Below are 23,093 nucleotides of genomic sequence, written 5' to 3'. Positions count from 1 at the left end.
TGGGTCTAAATGGTCCATATGTAAAGCTGTTTGCGATGTTAAGTTGCCCTTTGTGTGGGCGTCTGCAAAGCAAATAAATAACGTCCCATAATTTGCAGCATGGCAACACGTCGCGCGGGGAATGTGCAGGTGAATAATTTGCATTCGAGATGCCCGTCCGACGTAGTCGTTAATCTCTTTCATGTGCACTCGTAAAAGTGCCAGTGTGATGGAGTCAAGGCAGAGCGGCTTATTGGTGGACAGGTTAAATACTAGGACACCCATGACATGCCTGCTTTCCCACACAGGACCTTGAACCGGGCCGTCTTACAGATTCTCCACGTCATTATTAGGAAGCACATAATCATGTCACAGGGAAAGCAGTTTGTCCTATTAGTGCCTTAATTAGTTGTGGCATCTCTGTTTAGATGTCTGGAATGTGTAGCTCTAAATTTGTTCATTTCACCCACAATGGTTAGAGTTTACCGATTAAGTTAACCCCCACTGTGTTAAACAAGCAGGTCTGCTATTCATTATGATGGGTGTATGCACTGGTTAAATCATTTTGTGTTGATTGTTATTGGTAAACAATGATGTATATGCAAATAATGGCTCTTTTGTATGTTGACACGGTAAGACTTTTTTGATGCATGCTCTGGTATTGTTTAGCTCTAAATGCTTCTCTTGTGACATTGCCCTTGTTGCCTAACAGAAATATTGATGGGATGATTATTTGGGATAATTTAGATCCTCCAGGAAGATGAGGGGTTGTATTCTGTTATCGAGTCACATTTTCTGTATCATTGGACAATTATCCTTCAGTGAAAAATCTGTCTCTGCACTTTTGCCTTGTAGCCTAATATTTTTGGTCCTTTTCCTCCCAGGGAGAATCAGTATTAGATTCAATATAAACACTCATAATGGGGGTAGTAGAGGATAGTGCAATCTCCAACATAATGCTGGTGTGCGAGACCCCTCACACTCTGACAGCTTGAGCAGCCTCATGGAAATATTTCTTTTGAAGATAAATTACAGCAAACGCCTCCAGAATATCTCGCATCTGAACCCTATAGTCTTTACAAGCTAATATGTCTCTTATTCTCTTAAAGATATTGAAAACATAGTGTATCAAGTCAGTTTGCACACACACATAAATCATTTTAAAAATGTTCAAGTATTGTTTTAGATTTAAATTTAAATTTTGTTAAGTTGAGATGTGAAGCTTGTGGGAATCAGGTTAGAAGAAACATTCCATATTTAACATAGTCATACCTTGGGGTATGTGAGTTTATTTAAAAAGCTGATAATTGATTAAACTTTATAAATGTATAATGAAAAAAAATTCAAAAAAAACCTTTTTACCTGCACATCATGTAACCATTAATTGACAAATAATTGAACTTGCAATATGTTGTTCGGGTATTGAAATATTAACGTAAAACTCAGGGGGTACACAAAGAAAATAGTTTAGATCAAAGGGGTTCAGGTGACAAAAAAGTTTGCCGACCCTTAAATTAGTGTTATGAGTTGAGACAGTTATTCAACCTATGCATATCTAACACAATGTTGAAAATATAGATAGGTAGACAGATAAAACCATTGATTGAGCGATTGATTGAAGGGTTTTCTCCCTGAGAAATGATGCATCAATGATTATGAAAGCAAAAGGCAGCAAATTATATATGCAGTATTTTAATTAGTTGTCTTAAAAGAAAGACAACAATGCAGCTTTTGTAAGGAAGTGAGTCATTAAATATACATTGCGTCTGTATATAAATTATGCTCTCGCTGGAAAGACTGTAAGGTTAGAAGACACGGTTATTTCAGTTTTAAAACGGCATCCTCAAAGCGGCCACCTCCACGAGACACTGTCGCCCTGCATCATATTCTGATTATTCTCAAGCGGGTGAGGCAGGACAGCAATTGACGGAACTGAGAGTAAAACAGGGCATCGGACAGTACGTGAAGAGATAAGACTGATTGTGTGTTTTCAGACATCCTCACCTGTGAGGCCCTGGGGCCCCTCTCTTCTATTGAGAGTCACTCATAGACCTTTCTCTCCTCTTGGGGCCTCCTGATCAGTATAAGCATAATAATCAGACTCAAATTGGCTGTGAGGGGGAAAAAAGGGAGACTATTGAGTCACAAAGCATTAGTGCATGGCTGTCCCAGTCGACTGCTTCCATGAACAAATGATTAAGGTGTACTCTTTATACATTTTTTATAAGTGCTATCTCTGTTGGATATCAGCCAAGCAGGTCCAAGTAGAATTGGGTCTTTCCACTGCTTTTAAAACAGACGTTATATAGTCGACTTATAGGCCTCCAATTACTCATGTGATTTTTTTTTCTTTTTTTTTTTCTGAAAAGCCATCCCATTGGATTTCTAAGGAAGCATAGTGTTTTGTCTCCTGTTAAAGAGACTGACACCGGAGCAACGTGACTCTTGTCATTGTGGGCTTTATCGGTGATCTTTCTCTGGATGTGAAGGGCTTTGCCCTGCCACCTGTTCAGGCCTTCAACTTCTCCGAAGCTGCATATCATGATTTCTCATCAAAACTGCTTCCAGACATGAGATTTATAATGCCGTGGTATCATTTCTCCTAATGATTTATGACTTGCATACAGTTATTTGTAGAATTCAAGTAAAATATCAAGTGGATAGATCTGATAATACTGAAGGTTTATATTGATCATTTGTTTGTTGTGCATGTTTTATTTAAGTGGCCATTAGATAATGCTTTTTTATTCATTATTTTTTATCATTTTTATTTTCCTACAACTACTATTAAAATCAAAGAAAGCAGAACGCTACTTGCTGGAAGGACCTTGTGAAGAAGGTGTTCTTTGGTTGAGTTTCAAACCTATACTTTATAACGGAATTCAAGGCATTTCTCCCGGCCCCAAAAAAGAAAAAAACCTTTATTCACATCATGCCTAATCAAAATAGAAACATTAAAAATAGCTACAACACTGCACACTGATGCATTTCGGCCTTCAGCCTTCAGCCAAAAGAACCATAACAGAGGGACCTATAATTTAATATACCATTATAATATAATATACCATTACAGGGGGAACAATAATATTGTTACCCATTATAAAGAATAATAATAATATTAAAACTAGTATTAATATTAATTCATATTTATAATATTATATTGTACTTTATAATGGGTAACAATATTATAGGTCCCCCTGTAATGGTTCTTTTGGTTTCTCCCAACACTACAGAGTAACTAATTACATCTACAGCTGCGACTCATTTTGTACCTGACACACTCTGAGGAAGGCTGAAGGCCGAAATGCATCAGTGTGCACTGTTTTAGCTGGTTTTGATGATTCTATTGTGATTAGCCATGGTGTTAGTAAAGGCTTTTTAACTTTTTTCAACCAAAAGAAGTGCCTTGGAATCTGTTCTAAAGTAATTGTCTATAAATCTTCACTAAATAGAAACTCGCAGTCAAGAGGGGTGCCAGTACTGATTTAAATAGTACTGATTTCACCCAAAAATAAAAATGTGGCCATTTGCTCACCCTCATATCTTTCCAGACCTGTATGACTTTCTTTCTTCTGCGGAACACAAAAGATGTTTTGACGAATGTTCGGAACCAAAAAAAACATTGGAGCACTTCCATTGTATTTTTATTTTTTTTATTTCAAAATGTCTTTATGTTCCACAAAAGAAATAAAGTCATACAGTTTTGGAACAACATGAGGGTGAGTAAATGACCAAATCTTTATTTTTGGATGAACTATCACTTTATTGTTCTAGCACAATAAATGAAAAAATGTAAACAGAATGAGTCATCAAGGTGTGTGTTATGTCATGATTTTGCAATTATATTCACTGGTAGCGCACAAAACATACACATGACATTTAGTCCGATAGTTGACATAAGGAGAGTCAGGTGTTTTTTAGAGCTATTTGATGATTTAGTTGATGCCTAGAGAGGATTTGCGTTGCCTTGGTTTCTAAGATGGTATCAGGCTTGTGGGCTGTTTAATGCATTGTAAGCTCAGCGCTTAAGTTGCCATGACAAGAGTTACATGTGAATTTATATAAGGTTATAAGTCTGTGTGATCTCATTTCTGATAAGAGGTGTGTAATGGATATTCTACTCTGCAGAAACTAATATTCACGTAAAGTAGAATTAAGTATATTATGACAACTACATATATAGTTTGATATGAAATAGATTTTGTGTATTTATGATTTGTCATTTGAGCATGACACTTGCCAGGTCATCACATACTAATGTATCATTGTTTGTGTGACATAGTAAATAAGTCTTCGTTCTTTGAGCATTTATTTCATAGTCAGAGATCAAATCAGAGTAGCAAATATGTTTTGTCTTTGTCTTTTGTTTAGGTTTTTTTTTTTTTTTTTTTTTTGCTGTGTATAAAATATAACTCTTTCAGTCTATCACTGTTCAAAAACACTATTGCACTTTTTTCACAGAATATTTTTTTGCTGTGTATAAAATATAACTCTTTCAGTCTATCACTGTTCAAAAACACTATTGCACTTTTTTCACAGAATATGTTTTTGCTGTGTATAAAATATAACTTTCAGTCTATCACTGTTCAAAAACACTATTGCACTTTTTTCACAGAATATTTTTTTGCTGTGTATTAAATATATCTCTTTGAGTCTATCACGTTTTTTTTTTTTTTCTTCTTTCAATTTGTGGTAAGATGGCATCCTCAGTTTCTATTATTATATGTTTTCTTCAGTTAGTCTGTTAACCCATGATCTATAAGTTCTCATCAAGACAAGACAATTACAGGGGTCCTGTAAAGTTGTTTGAACCAGAACATAAAGAAATCACGAGGTGTCCTCATAAACCATAGATGTGAGACTTAGGTGCTTGTCTTCGTAGATTAATCATGTGGCCCTTGACCTATTATAGACAGTTCTATTTCCCCATCTCTTTTATGATTTTAAATAGTTTTGGTAAAAATCTTTCGTTTTTAGTTTGTGACATTTAATTTAGTTCCCATATATTGTCTGCTGACTTATATGGAATGCTCAAAACTGTAAACTCTTTTAATCAATACATTTTTGTTTTGGTTACAAAAAAAACCCCCTTCATGAACACTGCACCAAACTTAGCATGAAACCTCTTGCTGTTGTCACGAAACGTGTAAACCAAACTCGACACCACCAAGTTTCCTTCTCTGTATGTCAATGTCATTTTATGCCATCATACTCCCAATGAGGCTGGGTTGACGGCTTCTGCCCCTGGAAAAGAATGACAAGTCGGCCCAGGGGGCTGCTGTGAAGAGACTTGGGCTTTTCTGGGCCTCTTTTCAGCCCTGAGCGTGATTCCCCTGTGGATCTGTAAAGCTCAATTCACAGGACGACGTACCTCTTAGCATCCTTTTTTCACACGTGCTATGCTGACAAGTAACACTTGGAGTGTCCTCTTCATCGACACATTCCAAAGAGGAATCGGGCTTAAGCAGCACCCCTCTCTCTCTCTCTCTCTCTCTCTCTCTCTCTCTCTCTCTAGATCTGCTGACAGACTCTGAAAGTCTCCAGAACAGCCAATGTTGAAAATGCCAGCTTTCCTCAGACATTCTGTCCATCCAATCTCTTAAAGGGATAGTTCACCCAAAAATGTCAATATTTCACCCTCATGTGGTTCCAAAACTGTATGACTTTCTTTCTTCTGTGAAACATAAAAGATGATTTTTTTTTTTTTTTTTGGTCCAACTGAACCCTTCTTCAAAATATCTTCTTTTGTGTTCGTACAGGTTTGGAATGACATGAGTTTTTTTGAGAGGGGTTTTAGGTTGGTGGTGGTTGAGAATCCCTTTAAGCACAAACTGTCAAAAGCAAGCCGATAGTGCAGCTCTTGATAAGACTGATCAACTTTTCATCCATAGATAATTTTCCACCTGTTGTTTCATACATGTTATCTATTCTGGTATGGACTTATAAATGGCCAAATAGCACAGCCTCCTTGACCAACACTTGAGCAAGAGATAAAAAAAGATACTGTTCCTCTGCTTTCATATAGGATTCCTTGTTAAAAAATAAAGGATAGTTTACCCAAAAATGAAAATTCTGTCATCATTACCTTGACTTTGTTTTTCATTTTTTCTGTGAAACACAAAAGATTTTTTTGTGTGTCTGGGCTGTCAATGAATGTCAGTTAGCTTCAATGTTGTTTGTATCCCAATGCTCTTCAAAATTGTGTGTCGCAAATAAAGTCATACAGGTTTGGAACAACATGCGAGTGAGTAAATTAATTTTCATTTTTGTTTTTTAATAATGTTACTTTTAAGTCTCATTCTTCTAATATACAGTAATATTCTTATAAAATTACAGCAAAGTTCCGTCAACCATCTGCCATTGGTTGCCACCGCTGAACAATTGTGGGTTGAGCTCACCAGCCTCCCTGGTGTTGTGACTCTGTGGTCAGGCTTTGGACCTTGGGGAGGGATTGCTTGCCCGGTTCACAATGCAATCGGGTCTCATCCAGGAGACTGTGATTGTTCCATGGAGCCTCCTCCAGGTACAGTGCTGCTTTTGTTCCAGTAAGTCAGCAATCTGAATGCAGTCCGGGAGGCTCGACCAGCTTTGGGAACTATTCTATCAGGAGGCTTTGTGCTACCCAACGGCCTTCTAGCTGTAGAGGACTAGAGAAAAGAGCTGACATTTTAAACAGGGGATCGGTGCTTCGCAGAGGTTCGATGCCATTTAATGCGTTGCTCAACAAATGACCTAAACAGTGAAGCATCACAAATTTGGCTGTGTTACGCTAGATATTACTATTTCCTATTTGCTTTCATGCCTTGTACGTGTTGTTCTTCAATCATGGTCACATTCACAGCTTTTCTGACTCACCAACATGTGACTCTGAATCCCAATGTGCAACGAGCCACAGTTCCAGCTGAATGGACCTGGCTGTCATAGGTGTTGTGCTAAAAGGCTACACTTTTATCGACAACAACAAACAGTAACATGAAAGAATTTTCACATTATCAAAACAAACAGTAAAAAAAAGAAAAAAAATATAGGCCTATATTTGAAAAAAAAAAGTTGATTACTTCTGGGAAAAAAAACAATTAACATTAAAAGGCTAAATGCAGAATGTGCTAATGGTAATCTTGTTTTTAAAGAAGCTGATTAAAATATTTGTTGATTTATATGAAGCCTATCTATACATCAGTTATAGATAATGATCACTGGAACAGCTATTAAAATAAAAACTATTTACTTGCTTGACCTGACAAAATTACTTTTTTAGAGTTATGTAATAATAGGAAATGATTATAGACATTCACAAATGAGTAAAGCTTTGCATGTTTCGATTTGTCTTATAAGGACTATCATCTAATATTTCCTAATGTAATGTTGACATTGTTATAGTATTGTACTTCTTGTTCTAAAGCTTAACTGAAAGTCTAATTAAATTTGCCTTAATTTACTTTTAATTGGAATGCAAATAGAAAATGCAAAATCTTAGTTTGGGAAAACCACCCCTCTTGACAGTCTTTTTACCTTTAAGTGAAAAAAAATGTATTTGCTAGAAGAATGTACAGTATAGAATAATACAGGTATACAATAATAAAAGATTAATGCAAAGGTAATTTATATTATTACAGATAAGCCTTTTAAGCATCCAAATTACCTTGATTTGCAGCAACTGTCTGCACAAAGGAAAAAGCTCAGTGGAATTATGCCCAGAGTCATGGGCCATGTAAAGAGGCATTGTCAAGGTCATTGTACCGGCAATTGGCATGAAAGTCAGTAGAGTTGTATATTGATGTTTAACTCTGTTACTTAATTGTTTGTACTTTAGCAAGCTCGCTGCAGATCAACATGCATATGAATAACATGGTGATTCTCTATAGACCAGTGTAGTCACTGTTAATCTAAGTGATGAAACACGCCATCTGCTGAGGTTGATTTTCTCCTCTTTCTCAATGCTATGTATTCAAAGACCACTGAGTGATTAACTTAGCGTTTAAAAAGTAAATGTTAATTACAGAATTTTCATTTTTGGGTGAACTGTCCCTTTAAGGGTGCTTTAGCGTGCAGTGCCGTTAACCACATTATATGATAAAACGATCATCTTGCCTCTGTTTGTGTGATATATTATTATAATAGCAAACCTCAAATTGACATGCGAGAAACAGGCTACAAAATGGTCACATTTAAGAAACCGCCACGTGTCCGACCGTTTACTTACAGTACACGTCAAATGTTTATTGATCAAATATTCCTGAAGATAACTCTACATATGGCGTTGTTCTTACATCAGTCTTTGATCAAACGACAGGACACGTCAATTATGATAGATCATTCGGAGTCGACAATATTCTTTTCTTTCTTTTTACTTCTTCAGCAAGTAAAAGTACACAAAAGTGGCATGTCTTTCGACAATAAATAATAAAATATTTTGTAATACAGGAACAAAACGAAACCTCCAGAGCTAATCAGTCATATTTAACTTAACTTAAACCTATACACATCTTTGGGAAAGGAAAAAGTTCTTGGACGGACACAAACACATGAAATTCCCACACAGCTTGTGGCAAAATAGAGGTAGCCTATACCTTGTTGCAATGCTTTAGTTCTTGAAAAGAGACCATATAACAAAACTAATCGCAGTAGACCTCGGCTGCCATACTACCCTCTTTTTGTCCATTTCGATCTTTTTATAGAAACAGAATAAACAGTCTTGGTTTCATTATAGACTACTCACGTTGCGCACACAAGTAGGCTATGAATGTATATATTAGACTACGTTCTCTTGCGTCTTATATCCGTAGAGGTCCATTGATTTGTCATAAAAGTGGAAAAACTGTAGAGGGTTTTTTGGCAAAAGTGTAGCCGACCAGGTCCACCCGGCCGCGGAGCACTGCAATGATCATGTCAAGTTCGGTGTGTAAATACGTGCGCCGGTTGGATCCACTTTCGCTGGAGTTTAAATGGTCTTTTCGCAACACTCGTTGGACTTGCTAGGTTGGAGTGTGTTTAAATCCCATGATTGTCATCACAGTGTATAAATACAACCAGGGGTTGTTTCGATATAGAGGCCTCGTGCAGTTGGTAAACGGGTTTTTATTCAGGAGCAGCCCGAAATGACAGGGATGGAAGAAACTTCTCGAGCCTCTCTCTGAGATTGCTTCCCGGACACGTCCTTTCCCAAACTTCAGGTGCAGGAGATAATCCACTCGCCTAGGCCTCTATAGGACTTGCTACCATGCTGTTTGGTGTATCTGGCAGTTGCGAGGACATTGACGCGACCTCGCTCCCTGTGGAGTTCGAGCCTGGCCCTCCTTCAGAAAAATTCACCTAAAACAGAAGAGTTAAAGAGTACGTTATTATTATTGTTTGATCAATTATTAATATTATAATTATTATTCATTTTATTAGCGGTGGTTTTAATACGGCTACTGGTATTATATCTTTACGCACAGTTTTGCGCACTCACCAGTTGCTGGAAAGCAGGCTGGTCGATGTCACTCTGCAGTGCGAAGTCACTCAGGACTTTCCAAGGCGGTTGGTAACTCTGCACCTCCACTTGGTTTGCCTGCAAACCACCGTCATGTCTCTCTGGACTAGTCGCCACCATTGGAGTCCCCGTCATCCCCTGGATGTTCTGCAGATGACCACGAATAATTTATAGAAGTTCGATGTTCTGAGACCATAACTGAAATCGCCATAACTACAAGACAAGACCTTAAGGTTCTGAATATACATACAAACTTTATTAAAAAACAACAACAAAGTTATAAATATGGTAAACAAAATATCATCTTTTATGTTTCACAGAAGAAAGAAAGTCATACAGTTTTGGAACGACATGATATAAATAAATTAAAGACCTATGCAATACGGAGTTATAGGCTATATAGGCTATTTTATTATATAGCTATAGCCTAACAATATTTATATCTTACCGTTTTGTCGTTGGGTTGCTGCTGCTGGAGTTGTTTCATCAGTATGCTCCTCTTTTTGTCCTTGCAGCGCTTGTTTTGAAACCAAACCCTGATGACTCTCGGGCTGAGACCCGTCATCTCAACGAGCTGCTCTTTCATGAGGGCGTCGGGTCGAGGGTTGGCATTGTAACAAGTCCTCAAGGTATGGAGCTGTTTTTCGTTTAGGACTGTCCGGACGCGGGTTGTTTTCTCAGGTTGCTTGTGCACGTGAGGTCGAAGCGCAGGCTGACGTGCCGAAATGGGCTCTGCTGCAAGAAAAACGAAACGGAGATTAATAATTGTTGAATGCAAAGTGATCTTCTATAATGTTCTGAATGTGTGAAGACTGCGAATCCAGCGGTCAGCTGTCCAGCGGTCAAACAAGTAATTTAAAAGAATATGTCGGAAGTACCCGAGGGCCATCTAAGGTGGATGTAGGCTAAATATGTGAAATAATAATAATAATAACAGAATACATTTAAAAAATCACTGAAAGACGGAGTGTTAGTGTTCTCATATTTTCTATATATTTGATGGTCTTTTTTTCGAGACCGGGGTCGAGAGGAAATCTCTCCATAAGCGTACAAATAAGTTTTAGACATTTCTTTCCGTAGAAATGTGTTTCTTGCTAGATGCAATTTTTATGCGTGTATTGGCGAAGAGAGTTTCCTTTTAATGAACTTGAAATGCAGCCATGGTTGCAATCCCTTTTCTTGCAATTATGTTCCTGCTGAATGCAATAAATTTGGAGGGCGAGAATGACTCAGATAGATAGGTTTACGACACTTAATTAAACCAATGTGCATACCTCTGAATTTTAAATAATCAGGTGCGCGCGCTGTGCAGCCCAAGACATGACTTGAAAACATGCATCAATAAACCTGCATTAACAACTGATTTTGTGGTGGTTTACATGATTGAAAATAAGGTGTATTAATGCAGTGAATACTGAACAGCAATAGATTTGCTAGTTAAACGCGTAAGACTTATTTTAGGGGGCCTTTAAATGTGGAGTATCAACAACTCTGATTTGTAATATCAGTTTAATTTAACAAACAGTTATTTAGAACATCTGCCAAATGCTCTTACAGTAATCACATACACACATGATACATTATTATCGTACTATTATATTTCTATAGCATAACAACATTTAAGATTAAATGACATTTTCTATTTGTGAAAAGATCTCCTTTATTTCTCAAGTACATGTAGCCTACAAGCTGACGCGTGGTTGAACTCTAATCAGCAGAGAATATCTATTTCATGTATGAATAGCTTAAAAACGGATAAACAGGAATAAAACCAGTAGCCTAATGCTGTCAAACCATCACACTCTTGTGGTTTGGCTTGTTAATAACATAATTCGCGGATGGTTATGGCACAACATTAATCATAAGTTTTAATTTCTTATAATATAATGCCATCTTTTAAAAAAAAAAATGTTTTGTCTTGAACGAGTTTTAATTTTTTTCAAAAACTTTGTGTCTATATAAATTCCCCCAGACAAATAGCCTAATCCCCCGAGTCCTTGAGCAAACAACGCTTTGTAAGTTGTAGAATAGTATGCCTACCTGCCATTTGTAAAGGTCTCGCCGGATGTAATGGGCTTAATGGGTCACCAGCACCCATTGTTGCCCGTTCCACCACGTCATGGTCAGCCCTGCAGAAGAGCCCGTCTTCCCGCAGAGCGAACTCATCTCCCGGGATGAGCTGCCGACTACACGCCACACATCTGAAACACTCAATATGATACACCTTCGAGCGTGCTCTCATCACGAAGTCATTCTTGCTGAAACCAATGTTGCATTTAGCACATTTGATCCCGTATAACCTGAAAAAAGAGAAACACAAGTAGGCTACATTATAATGTGTAATGTGTTTGGGTAAAAATAAACGGCCACTAACGATTTCAACAGCTAGCCTACTCGATATGAGAACAATATAAAAATATTGAATATATGGTAGCCTAACCGAAATTATAATTGTAAGAACAACAAATGCAAAGGTTTAAAAAAGACAACCACACTAGAATTTACTTAATTATTAAGTCGGTCAATGATTTAGTAAATATCAAAATCCTTTTGTAATTATTGTTAGCCTATTATTATTATTATTATTATTAATAGGCCTAATAAATTACAGCATTAATAATACTAATTAATAATAATAAAAGTAATAATGACAATTCTCTTTGGCGTATTATTAAACAGTGATGTTTGTCCCTCACGCATGGCCTCTTAAAATAATGCTACATTCATACTGTCAAAAATGTTATTTCAATATTGCGCTGAAATTTCGTAAAGTTAAGCTACATGCGGCAACACTACATATGAACAAAGCCCCACAATAATTGTGGAGTAATTGCACTGCAGACTCATTTAAGACCAGAGATTAGCATATAGGTGCTGTCCAGTACAAAAAAAATGAATGACAGCATGCTGCCGTAGGCTAATGCACCAGTGAATAATGAGAGGTTACTGTCATTCAGACATCCACACTCGAAAACTAAAACATGACCTAAATGATCAGCGTTACCTGATGTAGTCCCGTTTACAGTAAGTTTTTCCGTCTCGGACAAAACATGTACAGGATTCGTCCAGATACTGGTTACATTCTGCACATTTCAAACACGCCGCGTGCCACTCCAGATCCGGGGACACGCGCAGAATATACTGGTCATGGATTTGATTCCCACAGCCGACACACAACGAGATTAGACGCTTTTCTGATTGAAAGAGAAAGCATAGGAAATTTAAATTATGTAGGCTATATATATATATATATATATATATATATATATATATATATATATATATATATATATAATTTTTATATAGGCTATATATTTAATTATAGGCACTATACAATCTTCTTGTATGTTTTGAATCGCCCAAAAAAAGAAAAAGAAAAAAAAAGTTTTTAATCGCCCTAATTTCCCAGTGATATCTACTATAAATTTGTGGGTAGAAAAAAAGATACTATGACATTGTTTAAAAACGATACTGGATGTTGAAAACTGTATGACTGAAAAGTGACTGAAACAGAATGTTACATTAGAACCGACATATAGGCTGGCCTAATTGTTCTTATTCCTAATGATAATAATAATAATAATAATAATACATTAAATATTAAATGGCTTGGAAAAGGCCCCGTTTGTAGTGATTTAAACTGAGGAAGAGTGGTATTAGCCCCTATGAGGATCTTGTCACGATCCCTTCGGTCTGTTGACAACTTTGAAACAAACTTCTAAAGTCATGCATTGATCGGCAAACAGGCATGGTTCATTGTAAATCGCCAATTTTAGCAGTAAGTGTCATCAGACACATATATAGATATTAAGGCATAACTTACTTTTTGGTGGATCCCCCATGTCTCCCATGTCAAGAAAGTAAGGCGGTGTTAGGTCCACTTTAAAACCGGACAGAAGGCCCTTAGTGCCCGTGTTTTGATCTGTGAAGGTGGGAAAGTGGACGAGGGTTCGAGGTGTTGCAGGACTTCCCGGAATCGAGATGCTTGCGATTAGAGTTAGGGGTGTGTGTTGAGCTCCTGTGCTTGGTCACAGCATTGATGGGCCACTCTTGTCCCTATCTCTCTCTCCCTCTCTCAAACTCCGTCAGCTTCGGCTCTTCCCTCTCTCTATTGGTCTGACGTAGGACACTCATACGTCACCTTTATGAGAAGCTGATTGGTTATGGAAAGACGACCAGCTGTTCGGAGCCCAGGCCGATGAGTTGTTGCATTTTACTTTACTTATTTCATTCATACATTTTTCTAATTTCTGTCGTTTTGGAGGAATTAAATCGACCCGAAAAATGTTGAGAGACAAATAATAATAATAAAAAAAACATTGTTCATAGCATTGCATATTTAAAGTCTATAGCCTATTATAATGTTTATCTAAACCAGTATCGGATATGCTAATTTGAAGCAAGTGTTTTCAGTCATGATATTCTAGCTTTAAACTTTTTTCAAAATAACACAAATAGCCTCGGCTATAGTAGGCTACCTATTATTTCAACAATATCCACGGCAACTGAAATAGGCATATTCGTAAAAATCGTTCAAAGTGAAACCTCTTGTAGGATATTTTATATCAAGTCGTTATGATAAATAATGCATTATATGAAGTAGGCTAAATGATGTAAAGATGTAGCCTATCTCTGTTTTGACTGGCGGACATGTGAAGTGGATCTCCGTCGACCAGTGGCAACAGATTTTCGCAGGGAAAGGCGCAAATCCATAGGCTAAATATAGGCTATGTTTAAGTTGCACACATGCAGGGGTGCATAACACGATTGAAATCGATGGCACATTTCAGTGTTGTCGCTATTCAAACTAAAACGCAATTACAGCACATAATTGCAGATTATGACCGTTTTAAACTGCGCGAGGCACGTGGTAGACTAATATAATCTCAATGTAAGGGATGGATTGGTTGAACAAGCAGGTAGAATATAGCACATAGTTGCCAAATATCCTGAACCTTTTACGACATGGCGAGTTTTACTGAATTTTTATTTTATTTTATTTTTGTACTGGTGTTAAACTATGAGCTGTCACTTCAACCCAAATCATTTAGATTAACATTGTATTTAACTGTATTTTGGTGGTTTGTTTAAAAAAAAAAAACTTTATATATGTCTTTTGAATCGTTATAAATGTCTGTTAAATTGACAAAAAAAAAAAAAAGTCCATCTTAACGAATCTGTAAGTCTCCAATTGACAGTGATGTACAAGACAAACCAAGTGGCCGAAATATGACAGCAGGGTTGCAGTCAGCAGAGCGTCGCTATAACAGACACAAACACGCCCTCTTGTGTTAGCAGCATGACCCAAAGCAAACCCACCAAACAAAGACATATGGAAACATGGGCGAGAGCTTGCATTGTTAATTCTCTAATCTGCTCAAATATTAATAATAATACGCGTTAATAATTAATTGATCATTAATACACGTTAAATGGCTCGTGCATCATCGAATAGCCTATTTGAGAATTAAAAACTCATTTGAAAGAATAAACATTTCAAATGATGGAAGGCATTGTTTCTGCTACAATAGGTTATACTCATCATGTTTCTGTCTTGTGATTACCAGATATCAGATGTAAGATCACAGTTACACAGCTGTATGGTTACATTTGGGGAAAAACTATTTTCACTGGTCCTGTTAGTATAGTGACAATACCAAAATTTTGCTTAAACCCCAGCATGGTACTCCACTATTTGAGCAGGAGAACGAGATCTCAGCGAGATCAATTTGAAACGTGTGTGTGCATTTGTGTGGCCTGGTAAACCCTACATTAATGGGCCAAAATGTCCCCACAAAGATGGCAATATCTGAAATCCTTGTCCTTGTAAATCATACTAAGTGATGTTTTTTGAAAATGTACAAATGCAGAAAGTTTTCTTTGATGGGTAGGTTTAGTGTAAGGGGATAACATATACAGTTTGTACAGTATAAAAATCATGTCAATGGAAAGTCCCCATAAAATGTGTGTGTGTGTGTGTGTGTGTAATAGTGATGGGTGATTTATAGCAGCTTGCATTTGTATTGCTGTACAATACAATGTGACCACAATTCATCAAATCCTTAAACCATTGTTTGAATGAATCCTTATATACACTGTGTATTCAGTTCAACATCAAAAAGTGCATCAAAAGGAATTACATAACAAGAGAATAAAACCAGTTGTGAAGGTATATTCTTCAGCAACATTCATTTAATTCATGAGCAAGCAAGAATTTTTATATTTTGCTAACTGGTTGACAGATGTTTTTTACCCTTATGATCAATTACTAAAAAAGAGGGACAATGTATTCTTTATGTCATGATGGTAAGGTGGTAAGTTTTTTTTTTATGTGGGTGCTGGGATATGCTGTTTTCTTGTAAGCAATGCTCCACCCAAATCATCAAATTTCAAATATATAATTACGAACAGCCTAATCCCAACCCAAATCTAGGATGTTCCGTCTTACTATGTTAAAACAAACACTCCGATTAATTGCTTACGATGGAATGTCTCCGATCATAATGTGACAGCTTTACTTGTGCATGTTGATTTCAAACCTACGAAGATCCATCTCAAAACAATGATTATTTGCTTTAAGGCTTAAAGTATTCATGTTACTCTGTGTCATACTCTTAACGAGAATACCTACAATCCTTACTGTATGATAATCACTGGATAACAGCTCAGGGAGGAGCCAAACAAGACACATTTGTGGATTTGTTTTTATTTATTTAATTGGTAACACTTTACAATAAGCCCTCGTTTGTTAACATTATAATGTGTTAACTAACATGAACTAAGAATGAGCAACACATTTGTTTAAGTATTTATTCATCTTTGTGAATGTTATTTAATAAAAATACTGTCATTGTTCATGTTCATTCACAGTAATGTTAACAAATACAACTTTTGATTTTAACAGTGTATTAGTAAACGTTGAAATTAACATTAACTAAGATTAACAAATGCTGTAGAATTATTGTTCTTTCTTAGTTCATGTTAACTGAAGTAGTTAGCTAATGTTAACTAATGAAACCTTATTGTAAAGTGTTAATATATATTAACATTACAGCCTTAACTCTTTCTATCGTTTTTTCTTTAAGTTTCTAATTGTGCTAATAATAACGAGGCCGATAAATGAAGATGATGTTAGAGCTATCTTAAGGATTCAGGTTTTTAGTATCCTATTGCATGCCGTCTGAATAGAAGTATGAACCTTATCATGACCTCATTAACCTCCAGTTTCATTGATCACCTTCACCAGCTTGGATGAATTTGGAAATGCCTCTGAGGGGTAATGGAGGATATAGGGCATAACCTGAAGGATGTGCAGCTATTGACAAAATACAGTTTATGTAATGTCATTCAGTTCAATAGAATGCATTAGTTCCCTAGGTATGGAGAGAGAGAGAGAGAAAGATAGAGAAGAAGCAAATCTATTTTGTGATGGGCTGCTTTGAACAACCTCTCGGCCTCTCAGACTGAAGAGCTTGGATGCATGTATTCTCTTGGAAAGGTGCCTGTATATGTGTGACATTACTATAGGGTACCAGTTATAGATTTCTTTAATGAGTTGTTTATATGGTTGCAGTGTTTTGTTCTCAAAGACCGCAGCGGCGTGTGCTCTCCCAGCCATTTTCAGGAGAAGAAGTCTCAAGTGTGCTCTCCCAGCCATTTTCAGGAGGAGAAGTCTCAATGTGCTTGTAAATTTAGGTGGTTAGATTTGATGCATAAGTCTCCCTCAGCCACAGCCGGTTCTTACAGCTCAGCAGGAGTCCTTCGAGATGAATGGCAGGAGCAGCGTTTCAGCCACTTTGTGTGTGTATGTGCGCGTGTCATCATTTCTTTAGACCTAATGCTTTCTTTTCTAGCTGAGATCTCTTCACACTAAGCAACTGTGTGTTTGTGTTTCAGTGCGTGCGAGTGTGTCCAAGCTAGATTTTCTCTGTCTTTAAAAATGACTCGTTGTGATTACAGTTTAGCATGTTCTGAGGAAGAGTGCTAAAAACACACATTTCAGCAAAAAAATCATAGAGCTTTAAAAAGAGGCTTCTGCCCCCTCACAATGACAGAGACATCAGTGATTTTGTCATTGTTTGGTGCTGTATCCAGTGTCTTCGGATCACATTTTCTTTCCATTTATGGAATTTTTTAGAGGAACACTATAGAGGACAGCTGCAGGATTACACAAGGTAGAAAAACTGTCACTGGGCGGCACCTAAAGAGTACATATTAGTACCTTAAAGGTACAAAAGTGTAGGCTACATATCAGTACCTAAATGGTACTAGAACCTTTTTAAAGGGTATCATCCTAGTGACAGCTTTTGTACCATTTTTTGTGTGTATGCACCTTTTTTGGAACATTGTGCTTTGTATTTTTATTATTAAAATATTAATTTTGAAGAATGATCATTATTACTTCTTCATTGAAATGGATGAGTTTATGTTTTTTCACTTATCTTGCAAATAAATATCACAAAAGTTTTACTTGGTATAATGTGTCATTTTAGGCTTCTGCTTTTGTTTATTTGTCTCATGCATCGCTGCAGAAAAATGATAGACCTTTTGCTTCTCTAATTAACCTCCTCAGTCAGATGAGCCATACGGGTATCAGATTGTTCAGTATCTTTGGCTGATACTAATCAGTTCACTTTAATTAACTCAAACAGCTACAGGCTAGAGTCTGTCACTGGTTTGTTTATGATACTCAATTGACCGTATGAGATGGGGTTTTTTTTTCATCCATGGTTCCATTCAGAACCTTTAACATCCAGGGGAACATTTTCCATTGCATAAAAGGTTCTTCAGTGGAAAATATTAGATTATAATAATATATCATTACATACACACACACACACACAAAAAAAAAAACCTGTGTACTGCAAGGTTCTTTGGGGAACCCAAACTAGTTCTTCTATGGCATTACTGCAAAAACCCCAATTTCCTTTTATTTTATTTTAGTGTTCCATTAAAATCAGCAGTTTTTATCTTATACATGCATCAGAAGCTCCAACGTTCTGCACTTTGTGGATAGCAATAATATTCACACTATCTCAGAGTACCTGCAATGTACTGGCAGTCAGCCATATTTATATCCGAGCCGGAAAGAAATGAAAGCTGTTTCACTCACTGCCCACCATGAAGACCTTGGCTTTAGGTCATTTTTATTTGTTACTCAAGGTAAAAATGTTTTAATGAATGTAATTAAGACCAGGCAAACTCTTTAGGCAGAAATGTGTCCTGTGTTTTGGCCATTTTACTGCGAATAACTAATTATCATTAACAGAAGTGCTATTGATGCATTAATTGTACTGAAAACCTCTCAGCTTTGAATATTGTGTCAGTGATACTTTTCTTGAAGTCAAGGGCTTAATCTGCTCCTCCTTTGCTTAAGAGGTCTCCAGACGGCCTTATCAAGGTCTTTTGTTTCTATTTAATTTCGCCTGAATTTAAATTCAGAATTAACGGCTCACACATGAGTCTGTGCACTCCGTGTCATCATTGAGAAGCCAGAGGGGTGAAGATCTCATCTGGGTCACTGTGGTCACACAGAGCCACAGACCATATGGTTGCCTTAGTCATGGCCTACCTGAAGCAGCAATGCTAATCACTGAAGACAAGTGCCACTTGACACCAGAGTGACAGATGGTGTCCCTGGGTCTGTGCTCAGGACTACTGCCTAAACTCAGCACCAGCACCACAAACCTTTTCGCCTCGGCTTCGGTCGGAGTGAGAGGCACCATGAAGGTGATGATGTGTCGGAGACGATTATATGTGATGCTTCCCACCTCCTCTTGTTTTGTCCCCTGGCTGGATCTTTGCCCATGGCTATGGCTGACGGCAATTTTCAACGGAGTAATGACGTACACAATTTCGTACACAACAGCATGGGAGAGCAAGTTCGATGCACCAACATAAGTTTATTATTTGAACAGTGTCGATTATTTATAGTGATTGATAAATTGATTCAAAATTAGATTTAAGTTACTGTATATGCCAAGGCTCATCTGTGGCCAAGTGGTTTTAGATTTTATAGTACCACCAATGGGTATGGATGCATGAAGTTTATTTTTACTAGAGCTGTTTGTTTGTTTGTTCCATGTCTCCATGAGCCATGCAGAAATACTATATAAGTAAACTTACAATGAGTAGTTGAGTAGTAGTAAGTACTCATACTACTACTCAACTACTCATTGTAAGTTTACTTATATTAAGTAACATTGACATTGGTATTCGCATTATTAGTAACCAGACAAGGCTAGTCATGTGATCTCAACATGGCAGCTCCTGGCACCCTGCTTTACATAGAATTAAACAGCCTTTTTAGGCTACTGAGTCTCATGGGGACAAACATAATTGTAGTTATATTCTTCAAAAATGTGTAAAACCTTTTAGAGGAATTATGAGGGAATGAGGAATTACTCACTTTTAACTCAAGCTATATTGTATGATCCGAAATAGATAATCCAAGGCACAAGTCAAATTCAAGTAGTTAAAAAGCTTTTATTAAAGTGCCTATTTTTAAAAAAGGAAAACATTTTAAAAAGGAAAACAAATAATGGGCTGCACACCCACATGTTTTGGCAAAGAATGCCTTCTTCAGGGTACCATTATTTGTTTTCTTTTTTAAATGTTTCTACTATGGAACAGAACAGCCAGTTTAATGACGGTTTTTATAACTATGTGAACTGGAAGTGTGCCTTGAATTATCTATTAGAACTTGTGAGCATACTGGATTTGTTTTTTTGAGATAATTTCTTAAGTGTCATTGTAATATAATAGCTTCTTTTTTAATGATGGCCAAATTGCACGTACTGTTCTTCCTTCCTCTTTATTGCTGAATTACTGTGCTGCGTTTGTCTCTGTCATTAGAAGTACAATTTTGATGTAAAGAATTTATTCATTCAGCCCTCGAACATTACAGGATTGATGCTGTCACGTCGTGCATGCAAAAAATGAAACATGACTTAATGAATATTCATAACATATTATCGATGCAAATTTCAGCTGTATTGATAAAACCATATAAAATTATGTTCTTAATACATATTCATATCTCAGTTTAATGACTCCTGAATATTCAGTTATCATCTAGACCACTGATTTGTCTATCACTTTCTTGTTTTTTTCCACCATAACTCTAGTGTTGCACTGTCATAAACATGACACGTTCATTCAACCTTCTCAGAGCCGTCTCTAATTTTGTACCAAATGCTGAATCAAACTGATATGTTACATCAAATGGAAAGCAAATCTTCTTTCTTCATCAGATTAGCGGGGATTTGTGGGTGTAGTAAATGGGGGTTTTGCTGTCCTCTGACAGACAGGGAGGAGCAGTAAGAGTGCAGCCGGCTGATGTATCAGGCTGAGGGAGTGGTTTGTTTGTTGTGTGGCGCCGAGATCTTCTCAAAAGCTCTCTCGGTTTGAGTGGCTGTCTAGGCATTACGGGATGATCTTCCTGCAAGGTGATCATTCTCTGCTAGATGCTGAAGAGACCACCCCTCCTTGTCCAGTGTGTGCTGGACATAATGATAGAAATTCAAAGGTCGTTTGCTAGGTGCGTATTCATTCATTAGTATTTCATTAATAGGTGTACTTGGAGATGCATTGATACTTAAAAATTCTGGCTGATACAAATGAGCCAATAGGCCTACTTATTTTCTTGTTATGGCCAATAACCACTAAATAGCCAATATTAAAAATCCTACTATTTTGTCTAAATACATTAAAAAGGGAAACATTAAAAACTAAAATCAGTTGTTTTAAATTGTGCGAGTGAATTTAGGCTTTTTCAAAATTATAGTATATGCATATGATGAATTGATATTCTATGCATGTAATGGATAAATGTCCTCAATCAGTGTATCCATCTAGAACAGTGGTTCTCAACCACTGGAGCCAGGAATCCCCATTGTCCACAACAATATTCGAAGGCGCCATGACTTTTCCAGTTGTTCTGGAACTGATTGATTTCTAACTGATGAAATATTTTAGGGCTTGGCAGAACTGGAAACTGGAAGTGATATTTTACTAATTTAGGCTATATGACTTTTCCAGGTCTTGAGAGGGTGGATTAAAATAAGAAATATCTTGGTATTTTGTTTTTATTTAAAATCCTTTTACGTCATCTTGAGGCCCCCTAGTGGGCCCCAGCTCCCTGGTTGAGAACCTCTGATCTAGAAAGAAAAGTTGAAGTGCGATCATTTCCAAACTGGCAGACTAAAGTCCTGAAAAACAACTAAAAGACATCAGATGCTTACCAAATAATTAGATGAATATGTTCATAGATGCTCTATGTGACCTTTAACTAACTTCTTATGTGGAACATCTTTATTGTTCAACTTTTAAATGGCTTACAGCAGTCCCATTTTTAAAGTGCCAAATGCCACTTTTAAGAGGCCCTTAAAGTGACAGCAGTTAAAAAGATTTTTCCAGGGCCTTTCCCCCTCTCATTTCCTTACCTACCACAAAGTGCATCTACCTGCAGGTGATCTGAAGGCATGTAGTGTGGCAGGGCACTGAGGAGGAACTACAAGCTGAGAAATGAAAACATTTAGCTACATGAGAGCCCGGAGCAGTACATTAACATGACAGGCCATCTCTTGTCACGTGTCAGGAATAGTCAGGCTGGCCTCCCAGTCTTCTGTGGAAGAGAGCATGTGAGTGTATGAGGGAGCTAGAGAAGAATTAGAAAGGGCTAATCCCTCGCAGCGTTCCTCCCAGCCAACAGCAAGCCTCTTTCATGCTCCATGTAACCTTGGTGAAACTGACACCTCTTTTCATCCTATACCTGCCCTAGGCAGTGGCTATCTTGTCTTCTTTTCTTTTGTTTGGCCAAAGCAAAAGATACTGACAGAGGGTTTGTGTTCAGTTCTCTGATAAGTAATACATTCTCCATGGTCAAGACTTGTGGTTGCCTTATTTGTGTTTCACATTTCAACATTTCACTAATGTACTCTAAGTTATTTTGGTAGGCTTAGGTTTGTAGGCTGGATTATCCATGTGCAAAAGTTCCAAAATATAAAAGAAGATATTTTGGACAAAATGTCTCATTCAGTTGTATTTTAGACAGCATTGACTCTAGCTAAAACACTCTTCAAAAAACGTCTATTGTGTACCACAGAATAAAGAACGTCATAAAGGTTTGGAACAACATGAGGGTGAGTAAATGATGGCAGAATTTTTGGGTGAACTATTCTTTTAATTACACACAGCTAAAAGAATTCAATTTCACAGTGTGAATAAGGCTGAAACCTCATTGACTGGTTTTCATAACCCACACAGAGAACAATTCTGTAATGAGTGTCATGTTTCGTGCTAAATACGCATCAGACTAAACTGTAACCTAATAGTTACATTTTGGCTTTTTCCCTGGCGACAGCAGGCCCACAGCACACAACAAAAAATACATACCTGGCATTCCAGCCTTGTCTCCACTTTTCCTAAGTGGATTGGAACATATCCTATCCCAACATTCTGCCATTGTATCCAAGTGTGAAGTTGGCCCTGCAATGCCCAATTACATCCATGAGGTTTTGCCGCAACCTTTGTCATGGTACAGTGGTGGTACAAAGAACATCTTTAAGAAGGATGACCATGCTGGAGATGTCAGCAGCATGAGAGATGAGATCTATGAGAACTCTTCCACCACCTCCTTGTG

At 37.2% G+C, this 23,093-nt stretch overlaps 1 protein-coding gene across 2 annotated transcripts; it reads right to left on the bottom strand.

The window, feature by feature from the left end:
• Window positions 1–6,254: 6,254 nt before the first annotated feature.
• isl1a (ISL LIM homeobox 1a) lies at window positions 6,255–13,567 on the bottom strand. Of its 2 annotated transcripts, none has more exons than XM_079873201.1 (6): window positions 13,275–13,567; window positions 12,456–12,645; window positions 11,492–11,751; window positions 9,900–10,183; window positions 9,431–9,598; window positions 6,255–9,291 (listed from the first exon to the last, which is right to left on the bottom strand). In XM_079873201.1, exons 1-6 carry the CDS (start codon window positions 13,300–13,302, stop codon window positions 9,175–9,177), a joined length of 1,047 nt encoding a protein of 348 aa, XP_079729327.1. In that variant the 5' UTR covers window positions 13,303–13,567; the 3' UTR covers window positions 6,255–9,174. The 2 variants fall into 2 exon arrangements, with proteins under 2 accessions (XP_079729327.1, XP_079729326.1); XM_079873200.1 differs by having other exon boundaries at window positions 8,148–9,291; window positions 9,900–10,186.
• Window positions 13,568–23,093: the final 9,526 nt, after the last annotated feature.

This window comes from Squalius cephalus (genome assembly GCF_949319135.1).
Source record: "Squalius cephalus genome assembly, chromosome: 5".
Taxonomy (NCBI): domain Eukaryota; kingdom Metazoa; phylum Chordata; class Actinopteri; order Cypriniformes; family Leuciscidae; genus Squalius; species Squalius cephalus.
Note: the sequence above shows the minus strand (reverse complement) of the source record. Positions and strands in the feature narration are given on the sequence as shown.